Here is a 13487-nt window from a genome sequence, read left to right as displayed (position 1 = left end):
AATAAATGAATGAATAAATGCAAATTCAGTGCAAATGTTGAGATCTTTTACATTTTTATTTTGGGGGGAGGAATTTAAAAAGGTAAATTTTTTCAGGTATTTGTAATTTATTGGAAAGACCCTATCATTGTTGGGATGAGGGTTACATGGAAGAGATGGCAGCCCTCTCCACTCTGATTCACTTAGCCTAGGACCTCTATTCCTATCAAAAGATTGGGTGGAGGCACACATCTTCCTGTTTGTCCTTCATAGGTGATCCAAGGCAGAGAATCTCTGCTGTACCAGCTGGAAGATTTGTTTTGTAGTTCCCCAAAATAGGGAGGACTCTCAGTATCTACTGCTCCAAAACTTAGAGGAGCAAGGCTTTATCCTGAGGGCTCTCAGAACTCTGTTGGGCACTCTGGTAATGAAGGGGAAAGACTTCACTGTGTGTATTACCAGGTGTCCTTGGTGGCTGGAGGGCTGAGGCCATATAGGCAGGTACCACAGACTCCTGAGAACCAGCATGTGTGGGGAAACTGCAGTGGTTAAACAGAGAAGCAATTGGTGATGGTCTAATGTAGATTCTCTTCTCCTCAAATCTTGGGAAACCTACCTTAATATGTCCGCATCTGACTTTGATTATTTACAGGGCTCATCAATGTCCCTCTCGAGGTCCAGCAGTCGTGAACACTTGGGAAGTGGAAGTGAATCTGATAACTGGAGGGACCGAAATGGAATAGGACCCCCAAGTCCTAGTGAATTTGCAGCTTCTGTTGGCAGCCCCAAACGTAAACAAAACAAATCGAGTGAGCTTTGACTTTTCATCATACTTTTAGATGTAATCAGCCTGAAATTTGTCCATTTGGTTTAGGGTGATGCTCAAATATAAACTCTGGACCCCCTGCCTTCAAGTATTTGGCATAATCCTATGCCACCTCCTCTGTGAAGCCTTCCCCATTTTCCCAGGTGAAGAGAAGGGCGTAGTTCTCTGCTTCCATGGCCTTTTGTCTGTGCTTTCACTTAGCACTGATTATACTTGCATTTTTATACTTGCGGAGAATTTGAGCTTCGCCAGCTAGGAAACACATCTATTCATTCGGCAAGCGCTCATTCATTGCCCGGGTGCTGAGTGTTCTGTTAGGCTGCGCCTTATTTGTTGTTTCTTCCCAAGTGTCTAGCAGTTCCGACACTTACTAGACACTCAGTAGATGTTTGTTGAATGAACGTATGGCCATGCTCACGCAAAACATTCAAATGATGAGGAAAACACAGGGATGTAAAGGAGCCAGCTGATTGCCGTCGCATTAGCATCGTGGAAAACAGAGGGTAACTGGGCAGACTTGCCCCGTGGAGAGCTACGGAAGGTGAAGAGCAAGATCTGATTTTTTAAACTGGCAAGTTAAAGCTGAATTGGCACAAATAGAAAAAAGAGTTTAAAGTACAGAGGCTCTGGCTTTGAGCAAATGTGGTTGAGACTCAGAATGAGTCCAGTGGGTTTTGTCTGTAACAGTACCCACACCTGTGAGCTGTATAAATAGGTAAGCAGATGAGAATTGATGATAGTAATCACAAGATAGGCCCCTGATGGCCTTTTTCACAGTATTCGATGAATTTGGAATCATGGAACACATAGCGTGACGTATTTGAAGAATACTTCAAGAAAGGCAGTCTGAATGAGTGTAGTAGACATGGTCTACCGTCAGTTGTGACCTTCAATCAGGTGGGCCATGTTGTCCAGGGTCTCAGATTTGAAAAGGCTGGTCATCGTGTCAGCTAGGTCGAAATAAGAAAACACATTCCAAGTACACTGACAGAAGTAGCCTGGAGACTCGCACGGGCACGGTGCCCCCTCAGCAGCTGAGAGGCGGGCTGGTGCTGGATGCGGATCTAGGGCTGGAAATGATCTCTGCTCTGTATCTCAATGTAAATTCCCTTTGTGCCTTTCTTTTTCTGTCTTTGTCTCCTTTCCCTTCGCTTAACACTGGATAATTAAAATTGATTGTACAACTTAGCTGAATTGAAGTTCAGGATTTGGGTTAAGATAGGAAACTCATTAATAAAAAGGAATGATTAAGGAAGTAGTTGTCTTTTGTTAGATGTTTTAAGAGCAGAGGGAGTTTAAAACAATATAGAAACTACAAGTAGTCAAAATAAAAAAATATAAAAGAAATTATGTGCCATAATATCACTAAGAACATTTTATTTTGAAACATGTTTTTTCACATTTTACTAATGTTTTGCTTAAGCCAATGATATGTAACATATTATCGTTTAAATATGTAATCAATATAAAGACATTTTTATGAGATATTTTACATTTTTTTTGTGCTTAGTCTTCAAAACCTGGTATTACAGGATTTCATAATCTTACAGAACATTTTCATTCCCACCACACACATTTCAGGCACTCAGTAGCCACATGTGGCCATGGGTTACTGTATTCAACAACACAGTTTTAGATAATTTTTCTTGACACTCTTTTCAAAATCACCAATGTCCAGGTTTTCTTCAGACATCCCTGTTTATACCAGTTGTTCCAATGTGATTCTCAGTAAACTCCCTCTTTTATTCTCAGAGAAAGTCAGTGTATATCATTTGGACAGTAAATTATATGGTCATCCTGCCAGTAACCTCCCTATTGTCAACTCTGGTGGTTACTCCCATGTGTTCTTCAAACTCTGCTTTGTGTCAACCTCAAACCAGCGCCTCACTGGATTGATGACTTTGGGTCCTTACCTTTAAGTGTTGGGGGGTCCTCAGGGTTTGATCCTGGGTCCTTGTCTCTACACTTTCTCCCCACAAGACATAAAACATCTATTTTTCAGGGGTGCCTGGGAACTCAGTGGGTTAAGCCTCTGCTTTCGGCTCAGGTCATGATCCCAGGGTCCTAGGATCGAGCCCCGCATCAGGCTCTCTGCTCAGTGAGGAGCCTTGCTTCCTCCTCTCTCTCTCTCTCTGTGCCTGCCTCTCTGCCTGCTTGTGATCTCTGTCAAATAAAAAAATAAAAAATCTAAAAAAAAAAAAAAGAAAAGAAAAAAAATCTGTTTTTTAATATGTGTTTTTTAAAAGTTTTAAGTAGGCTCCATACCCATTGTGGGGCTTGAACTCATGACCCCAAGATCAAGAGTCACATGTTCCATCAACTAAGCCAGCCAGGCACCCCTAAAACATCTATTTTTAAGAGAAAGAGAAAGTTGATCAGGAAATTCCTTCCACTTGAGATATAGGAAGTATATATACTCTTAGTTGGGAGATTAAAATGGCCAGAGAAAGTGATCAGTGGCACATAAAAAGGTGTGGAACCAGATTCTTAGATTTGGAGAATGCATTGACCAAAGGAGATTCGATCTAATTAGCTAGGTGAGTGCCCTCCACCCTTACCAGTCTGGCAGTCCTTCCTGGAGCTGCAACTTTGGTATAAGAGGAAGAATCCCCACGTGATTGAGAGCCAGTTGTTGGTCAGGGAGATAGGGATGGTTACACAGCTCTGCTAGGTTCTCCGAAGCATCTCTGAAAGAGTGTTTGAGTATTTGGCCAAGTGCTTAGTATGGCTCCCTAGTCCATTACCCAGCAGTGCATGTTATTGGGTCTGAGAACCACAGACAATCTGGAGAAATCTTTGCCCACCAAATCAGCCACAGTGTCAAGGCAAGTTCAGCATTGATGTCTTCGAAATTTTCTAAGTTAACTAATATTCATAAGTTAAATCCAGAAACTCCACTACCATTCTTACACTTCATATTTTCTCTTAATTTTAAAAGTGCTCTGTTTTGTAAACTAACTGCCCAATGATATTTTTGTAAGGGATGAGGTTTATGTGTTGCAATATCCTACAATTCCTTTGACCATAGGAAAGCACAAGTGTGGATACAGAAGGCCATCCTGCTTTCCAAAAGGAGTCTGGACTTACAGTAACTTTCCATACCTTTATTATATCCCAGGGATCTTTCTTCCAAATTCTCATTTAATTCACATCAAATCAATTACAAAGAGCAAATGTTTCTGAATGCTCAGGGAGAATATGATTAATGATTATTAACTACAGAGGCACTGCTGCTGAGTTGCTGCCTCCCAAGTGTAGCTTTTTAATGGCAAGAGCCTCCCTGAAAGCAATAACCAGCATTTCATTAATGAAAAGCCAATGTTTCAGTAAAGAATTGCTGTATTTCGGCAGCTACTGCTCTGTTCAGCCCCACAATGAAATCTAAAATATTTGAGTGATTAAAATTTTTAATTAAACCATGTTGTCTCTGGGCATTTACACTTCAAGCTTGTCTCTGCTTTGCCTTCCAGCGGAACACTATCTCAGCAGTAGCAATTACATGGACTGCATTTCTTCGCTGACGGGAAGCAATGGCTGTAACTTGAACAGCTCTTTCAAAGGCTCTGACCTCCCTGAGCTCTTTAGCAAACTGGGCCTGGGCAAATACACAGACGTCTTCCAGCAACAAGAGGTCAGTCACTGTTTATTTTCCTGGGCACCTTCGTTTTGGTTGTATGTATGATGACTTCTAGAATGAAATCACTCATTGACCTATGCCTGTGCTTTCACTGAGCATTTACTAAAGTCTCATAACTTGTTTTTGCTGCTAAGAAAAATGTCATCTCATTTCTTATTTATTTAGTGCAACTAGTAAACACCGGATAGCAAAAATAGAGAAAATTTGGTTTCCAGAAACACACCTTTCCCAGTGTGAGCTAAAAGACCTAACCAGTGTATTGATTCATAGGAACTTTTGACTCACAGCTCCCTTCGCACAGTCTGTATTTAAGATCATTTCAGCCCTTAATCTTTGTTGCCTTCATTCATGGCTCTTAAAAGACCGCATCTGAAGTAAAATCTGTGGTCATTTTTGACCCCATCTTCGTCATGTTACTGAATCTGTTCTCACAAGATGGAATGTGCTTTTTATATATGTTAATTTATTCGTTGATCTACTGCTTGGCTTTTGCCTGAGCTAAGACAGAAATGCGGTGTCTTCTGAAACATCACCACCATGGATTTTGGTCAAACCAATAAGCAATGGCTATTTATGCACTGACTTAAAGAGAAGAGCTCCTGAACATGATTCTTTCCACTAATACTGTCATGTTACTAGGGCACAGCTAACCCAGTGCAATAAAAAGCTAGAATATTTCAGTAAACGTATGTATTTTTCAAATCCAGACGTGGTTTAAGTTTTATGCTAGTTTGACTTAGTTGATACTAGAGAACATCTGATTAAGTCAGTAATTCCCAAGCACATATGCATCAAAAAGAATCTAAGATTTTTTTATTATACAGTTTATATCATAAATTTATGCCCATGGTTCATTAAGTAATTAAGTTTAATTGGTGAACTTTTTTGTTTTTTAACACCAAAAAAATGTTGTGTGTATTGGATTTCAGGGTATTGATTTTGTTTTCTTTTCCCTGAATCTAAATTAGTGTTCATTTAACTGAGTTAAATGAACTAAGTTGAATAACACTTTTCCTCATCAAATGCATTAAAAAACTGCATTTACTGATTTAGTTTTGCTGGTTAGACAAAGGTAGCTGATTGAGAAGTTGAAGGGTAGAGTATTTTAACTTGTCCAGACAAAGAAGGTTTTGAAGTAAAAGATTGGTTGTTACTCAATAATATTTGGATTTGTTTTGTCTATGTGTATTTAATATTTAAAGAAGCATAGAAATAAATTTATTAAAGGCACTTCTTATCTATTTACTCCAAGAAGGAAGAAAACAGGACAATATAAAGCCAGACTGCTTTTATCAAATATTTATTAACTAGACCAGAGGTCAGCAAAGGTACTTCTTATCCATTTACTCCAAGAACGAAGAAAACAAGATAAAATAAAAGCCAGACTGCCTTTATTGAATATTTATTAACTAGAGCAGGGGTCAGCAAACTGTAGCCTGCAAACCTGCCTGATTTCGTAAATAAAGTTTTATTGAAACACAGCCACACTCATTCATTTACATATTATCTGTGGCTGCTTTCAAGCTCAAATAGGAGAGTCGAAGAGTTGCAAAGGAGATCATTTTTCCCACTAAGCCTAAAATATTTACTCTCTTGCCCTTTAGAAAGAGAGGATCCCTAAAATAGAGAATCTCTATTTAATTGAATTTCTAAATACATACCTTTAGACATGATAGATGAAAAGGTTTTCTAAGATCTGGATATACCTTCAAAATGAAAACAGAATATCTCAAATTAATTTCTATATAATTTGAATGAGAAATATAAATTTGGTTGTTTCTTTCATGTAGGATATTTTCTAATACTCAGATATCACTTAATAAGGATTTCCCATTAAGTGACCTTGTGGGATTTAGTTTATTGTAAGCAAGTTGAATATTCATTTAGCCACTTTCACAGTTGATATGTCTAAATACATAATTACTAGCCATAGCTGTCAGTTATTTTACACTTTTGGGGAGCCCATTGCTTTATATCTCCAATCATACTTAATGCCCACTGGAGCCCCATAGGGTACAGTATTGTCAACCCTAGGTGCCCACAACTGGTAATTGAAGAGGCAGAATAGAAAGCCAGCTCTCTCTGGCTTCAGAGCCCATTACCTTTCTGTTACTCCACAGTGTCTTGAGGGGTCATATTCTTGAGCTACTTTGTTGCTAATGCCAGAGAGGGCAATTACATGGTCCCTGGAAATAACTCTTGTATGCCACTATTGGAGATAATTTGCCAGGCTGAGCCAAGTGAACCATGTGTCTGATGTAGTTTAGGAATTCTTCTCTCATTCTTATGTAGAACACAGTGGAAGATACCAGAGATGGTATTATTCAGTTTCTTTTTATAGTGCTATGCTTAACCAATTCAGAATCCAAAACTAAGAAATAGTTTCTCCCTTCTAGATAGGTATGTATCCTTCTTATGAGTTCCCCAAAACTATAGGATTTGCACTTCCCTTTTTGCTCTGGCTGCCAGAATGCTAAGACCTAAATATTTAATCTCAATTGCATTAAATTACTGGCTTAGCCTAAGTTTTATGCTAGAATCATCACTTCCATTTCACCACCTTTATTACTTAGCCCTTGTCCTCTCAGTTTGTGACACCACTGTTCCTTTTTGGAAGTAGGCATATTAGTAAATGCAGTATGTGCAATAATGAGTTGAACTTTTAGTAAGCAGGAAAATAAGTGCTTAATGTATTGGTTATTTATATTACTTTTTCACCTACAGATCGATCTTCAAACATTCCTCACTCTCACAGATCAGGATCTGAAGGAGCTGGGAATTACGACTTTTGGTGCCAGAAGGAAAATGCTGCTTGCTATCTCAGGTGAATATAAATCCTCATACTCACATTTTAAAATCTGAATAACTTCTGCCCGTGGCCCCAGCCAGTGGGGCTGGTTCTGTCCATCAACCACTTGCTTACACGCTGACACCTTGTGGTTGTGGTTCTAGAGTGTTTTCCCAATAACAGTGTGACAAATGCTGAGAACATCCCTACTACTCCTTCATCAAGGCGTTGGCCTGAAGACCTGCCTTGACAATGTTGTTCTTTAAAACAGATCTCTTCAGCAAGATCTAACCAAAATTGCCCTTTGCAGAACTTAAGAATGGGGGAGAGGTGGAATTCTCCTTTTCATGGTTGTGTTAAGCAATAATCATTGGGAATAATTACTCTGGTTTGGCTGTCATGTTCCAACTGCATGTATCCTTGTCTGCCAGCTGAGATAACTGTACTAGAGAAGAAGAGAATGATCCTTGCTGTAACTGGAATCTGGCAATATTGTCCTGCTTTAAAATTTTCCCCAAACTCTTTTTTTTTTTTTTTTAAAGATTCCATTTATTTACTTGACAGACAGAGATCACAGGTAGGCAGAGAGGCAGGCAGACAGAGAGGAAGGGAAGCAGGCTCCCTGCCGAGCAGAGAGCCCGATGCGGGGCTCGATCCCAGGACCCTGGGATCATGACCCGAGCTGAAGGCAGAGGCTTTAACCCACTGAGCCACCCAGGCGCCCATTCCCCAAACTCTTAATAGAATTCGTGAGTCAAAGAAGGGTGTAGTATCCTGAATGTAGTTACAGGATGAAGGAAGATAATGTTGTCTGTCTCCCAGACCATCTTTTTTGTGCACCTGTTGCATATTCTATGTATTAGAAAACATTCTTATGTGTATTTCCTGAGTACCTGCCATTTAAGAGGAATTAAGCTGGGTGGTGAGTCAGGAATCTGCAGATATATAACCATGTACCTCAAAAAGTTGTTTGGAGAAATGTAACAGCAAAAAGAAACATAAAGGGCAAAAAAAATGAGGTTACTTTTTGAAGTTCTGATGAAGTTCATTAATATCAATATTATATGTGTGCCAGTTTCTCAGAAAGAGACACCAAGGGCAGAAGCCAAGTGTCAGGTGTGGTGGGAAAATGACTTTGCCTTTTCAAAACATTGATTTTTGCAGACTCTGCCTTTATGAGGCCAGCGGTGCCATCCAACCAGCGCAAGTCCTTTCCAAACAGCATTCACTTATCAGATCAGCAAATAAAATAAAAACCTCAGTCATTTTCCATTTAATTTTAGCCTGAGATTACATCCCTCTCCCAACCCCATCAGGAAATTTTATATATAGACCTAATACCTGAAGCACGTATAAGCAGAGCAGCTCTGAAAGAAGGGTGGAAATTCAACCACTGAGCAGCCTGTTAGGGTTCTCCGTGGATAGGGTTCTGCAGGCGTCTGTTGGAGAAGTCTTTTTCCCTCCTGCGCACCCACGTAGTTACATTAATGAAACTCCACAGGGCAGATGCTTTTTCTTGTTTCATTCGTAAGATCAGCTTTGTATAGTAGAAAGAGCACTGTTTTCACATAAGGAGATCTGGGCTTTGCCTCTGCCGAAGCATTAGTCCTTGGGTGAGTTTCCAAACCTCATTTGGTTTGTTTCTTAACCATGAAGGTGGGTTGGAATAGATGATTGTGTAAGATCACCTTCCTTTTCTAAGGTCTGTCCTTCCATGCGCTTTGTCATCAAGGGTAGTGAAAATAACCGACAGTTTTAGCAGTGTATGTGATTAGCAGTACGCTCTTTTGTTCTTTCTCTTTTTACTACCTGTGGCAAGAGGATAATTTGCAATTTGCTTACTCTGAAGCTTAGCCCTAAATGCTATTTCTAGACTCAAATTAACCTTATATATGTTCATATTCTTTTATTAATTTAAAAAAGAAATTAATATACTACTTGAAATTTGATTAACTCACATAATAACTGAGCCTGTAGTGTAAATATATACTTGTGGGCAGGCACCTTTATACCAGAGAAGTTTATGTCCTGGAATTTGATAATTATTCACTAGAAAATCATGGAATGTCAGGGACCGTATAATGAAAGTTAAGTTCTTTCTTCGTGCATCCAAACTGTGTAAAGCTTCCAGCAACAAGCAGATATCTCTAAATCATTGGGACCTTTATTCTGGAAGACATTTGTGATGTATTCCAGATGGGTTTGGGGGAGTAGAGTGGAAACAGGAGGGGTTTTTAAGCTTCTTTAAAATTTTTTTTTCTTCATTCATCCTCAGTGTGGTTCTGTTGTGGTTATATACTACTTCTGTAAACCACCTCTCTCAATGGGGCTCACAGGTCTTCTTGCTTTTAAAGGAAATTAGAGGCTTTGAATAGATGCCTTATGAATGTTCGGCACAGTATGAAGTATTCGATTATTTTAAGTATGATTTTGCCTTACTTTGTTGAGTGTATTTGTTTGAACCTGGTAAATTGTTTTCTCTGCAAGTAATAAGTTTTTATTGAGAAACCCTTTGTCAAAAAACTTCTTTTTCCAATTCAGCTCATCTGATAACAAAGACATCCATTCCTAGTCTCAGAACATTCCATTTCCAGGGATAGAATGCAGGATAGCTGGGTAGCTTTTACTCATGTTTGTCTTGTGGTTATATAGTTTGGTTAGATACAGAGTTTGCTCAAAATTCCTTTCTAAAATTTTATAGATTTTTAATTTGTAATCAGGGTCGTTCTTTCAGTGTAAGGTTTTATTTTGTTTTTAATCTTGGGCCCGAGGACATTTCTTTTAATGTCATAGAAGGAGAGGAGATGTATCTCTAGTAGAGACAGATCAGAGGGGGGGAAAATGGTCTTTTTTCAAATCTATGATTTTTTGAAAATTCTTTGATTTCTCTCAGAATATTTTAGTGAGTGATTGACTAAATGTACAGGAACAAGGTAAAAGGAACTTTAACATCCTGTTGACGGGCTTCCCACATCGGCCTCAGGTAGATCTAACATTTCCTGACCTATTCTTTTAGTTTGTGACTCTGTTCAGACCCGCAACAAGATCCTGAGAGCTGCCAGGATTGTGTGAACCTTGGAATTTCAAAGAAAAAGGTTGGTATTTTCCCAAACTATCTCTTAGGTTTACTTGAAAAAAATCAGGAGGGAGTTTGCTTTTTAATATAAAAAAGGACAGGAAAAATTAAAGTCTCTTCAGTAGTACTTGATCTTTAATAATCTCTGGAAGATTTATCTGTTTCACATTTAGAAATATATACCTTAGAAATTATTTAGAAATTATTTCTTTAGGGAATGGATGAATTCCTTCATGATCATTTTATGTTCTCAAAAATCTAGTTGATGTGACTTTCCAGAATAAAGTTTTCAATGTCTCTTTTAAAAATGTGTTTGTCTTCAGTGGCCCAATTTCTTCATGAGCTCAATTGTACACGTTACGTGTGCTAGGGGAGACTGGTGTTTCACCTGTCCATCCCTCTTCCTTCTCGATAGTATGACAATGTTGTCCTGATTCATGGGTTATTCTCTCATGAGAAAATGGAGACCAAAGACAGTCCTCTAACTAGAAGGTGATAAAACTTTCCCAAGCCATGTACTTTTAAGGGGATTCATTCTTAACTCTCTTACAGTTGCCTTTAAATACATGAAATTCAGTCTTGATGTCTGAATCTCTGTTTTTTAAACAAGATACATGTGTTCAACTTTTAGTAGGAATGTCATTGTTACAGTGTTTCTGCAGGAGTTTGAAGGTAGCCATCTATAAAGGAGCCTGCATATATCTTGCTTGTTTCTCCAGAGTTTTAAAGATGTGTTTTTCTGTTTAAAAAATAAATTTGGTATTATGAAATCTGAAGTATAGCTGTATTATCTGGCATACCTGAAACTACTGATTTTTTAAATTTGTATTCCAATGCCTCAGTTGGTCTTCTCTACTTGGATGGACCACTGGAGCCCAGAGCCCAGGACATGGACCTCTATGTAGGCAGATAGAGTTTCAGCCTATCACTTAAAAGTTACGTTTAAAACTCAATTTTCTTATCTAAAATGGAGAATAGTGGGTACCTGGTAGCTCAAGTCGGTTGAGCATCTGCCTTCAGCTCAGGTCATGATCCTGGCGTCCTGGGATCGAGTCCCATGTCCAGCTCCTTGCTCAGCGAGGATCTGCTTCTCTGCCCCTCCCCTGGCTCATAGTTTCTCTCTCTCTCTCACTCACTCTCTCTCTCTCTCTCTCAAATAAATAAAATCTTTAAAAAATATATAAATAAATAAAATGGAGAATAGTAATATCACTTACTCCTTAAGAAGGACTTAAATAGGACAAACCAAATCATAAAGCACTTATCTTATAATAAGCACTACTAGATTTCCGTTATTTTTGTTCTGCCCTAAGACCTCACTGTGACCAAAAGAGAGATGTCTCCACTCTTGCATCACCCCTGTGGGGCAGACATTTACATTTTGGAAGGTAGTGGAGTGAAATGTTAAGGGTGCTGGTTCATCTTCCAGAACTTGGGAGATAAGTGCACATCCAGCCGTATGGCTGTCCCTAGCCACCTGTGACCAACCCACTGCAACCTGAGTCTCTTGTTCTGAACCCTAGCACTGGTATAGCCATAGCTTGCAGTGCGACTTCAGAATTGGAAAGGGGACTGTACCTGTGTGGTGGTGAGAATGTTTTGAGTACCGTGCAAATGCACGTCCTGGATCACTGGCTCTACTCCTGTCAAAAAAGAAGGAAGGGAAGGAGGGAGGGAGGGAGGGAGGGAGGGAGAGAAGGAGGGAGGGAGGAAAGAAAAAGAAAGGAAAAGACAACACAACCTTAATCACATCAACTATATAATCCCATTATTTGATACTTCAGTTTGATGGCTATCGGAACTCTAATTTCCAGAGTATGACAATTCTCTTTACTGGTATGAGTTCATTAGCAAGAGTTACATCATTTGGTTTGAGGATTTGTAAATACATGTGTTGGGGGAAAGGGGATTGTTGCATAGTGATAAACAAGGTGGACTGCTTCAATTAATTTTTTCCTTTCTGGTTAATAATTTCTAGTTGATGAAAGGCAAAAGTAAACTGTGTTTTTCTCAGGACTCTAGTTTCTTTAAAATGAAATTAAAACATCTTAGTTTTTCCCTGAGAACTTGAGTTCAAGTATTAGTTGTTTTCAGTTATAATAATTTCATAAACCGTTGGTATTTTTACTAAGTTGATTTTTTTATTCAAAGGAAACTCCTGCTGATACAGTTCCTCACATAACTCTTTCTGACTCAAGGAGCAGAGGCATCATGAGTCAGTGGAGCCATTGGGCTGTGGCTTAACACTTCATCGTGCTCCTCCGTTATTCTCGCATTTCTGTGTGGAGTCTTCTTTTCATGTCTGACTTCAGTAATTTAATGAATGCTGTGTTTGACATGGATGAGTTCAGTAGCTGTAATAATTTTCTGTGTCCTTGGTAATACATCCTCTCATAGGCCTTTCACCACCTCTGATGGATCCCCTTTCCTTGCCTCTGCAGTGACATTTGGGATAGTTCAAACTGGTTAATTTGTCTATCAGGAATATAGAGGGTTCTGAGAACATGACCTATCTGCTGGATAGTCTACAAACTGCAATAAAAATGACTTACTGTCCTTGGTTCTCTCACTACCAACATGCTCCATTTAATATCAGACTTTCTAGCATTTCAGAAATGTCTTGACCGGCAACTAAAACTTTTCCTTTTGCTACCAGATTGACTTTCCCTCCAAAACCCTTCTATGTCACCATTTTCTGGGCTCTACTGCCCTGTCCCGTAGATTATAGAACTTTTCCATTGAGCTTCTAACAATTCTCTCTTTTTTCTCTCTAGAACTAAATAAAAATCGAAGAAAGCTTTTTGAACCACCAAGTGCACGCACCTCTTTTCTGGAAGGCGGAGCGAGTGGAAGGCTACCCCGTCAGTATCACTCAGACATTGCTAGTGTCAGTGGCCGCTGGTAGCAATATCCTCAAGGCATGCACCCGCCAAATCTGTCAAGTTGGACACAGGAGATCTGTGAACAGCCTTCACTGCACACCGTCCTCAGTACTCTGGGCGTCTGGTATCAGGACCAACGCATCTTACTCAAACGTGAACTTTGTGCCAAAAAGGAAGAAAAGAGAGAAGGTGAACTTATGTCATCACACAGAAATGCCACATTTGGATGACTTTTTTTAAACGGCAATCCGACAGAACTTGCAATTTGAGGGTAGGGCTTTATTTCCTGTTTTTATTTA

At 39.2% G+C, this 13487-nt stretch overlaps 1 protein-coding gene across 1 annotated transcript in view; it reads left to right on the top strand.

Annotated features, from left to right (window-relative positions):
- BICC1 (BicC family RNA binding protein 1) overlaps nucleotides 1-13211 on the top strand; it is a gene marked incomplete at both ends in the record, with an annotated part of 38449 nt that extends 25238 nt beyond the window's left edge. The window contains 4 exons of the mRNA XM_080822939.1: nucleotides 632-788; nucleotides 4276-4436; nucleotides 7167-7266; nucleotides 13081-13211. Of these exons, the coding sequence (XP_080679065.1) occupies nucleotides 632-788; nucleotides 4276-4436; nucleotides 7167-7266; nucleotides 13081-13211 (549 nt within the window). The remainder of the gene's footprint in view (nucleotides 1-631; nucleotides 789-4275; nucleotides 4437-7166; nucleotides 7267-13080) is intronic.
- Nucleotides 13212-13487: the final 276 nt, after the last annotated feature.

Source organism: Martes martes, assembly GCF_963455335.1.
Source record: "Martes martes genome assembly, chromosome: 14".
Lineage (NCBI taxonomy): Eukaryota > Metazoa > Chordata > Mammalia > Carnivora > Mustelidae > Martes > Martes martes.
Note: the sequence above shows the minus strand (reverse complement) of the source record. Positions and strands in the feature narration are given on the sequence as shown.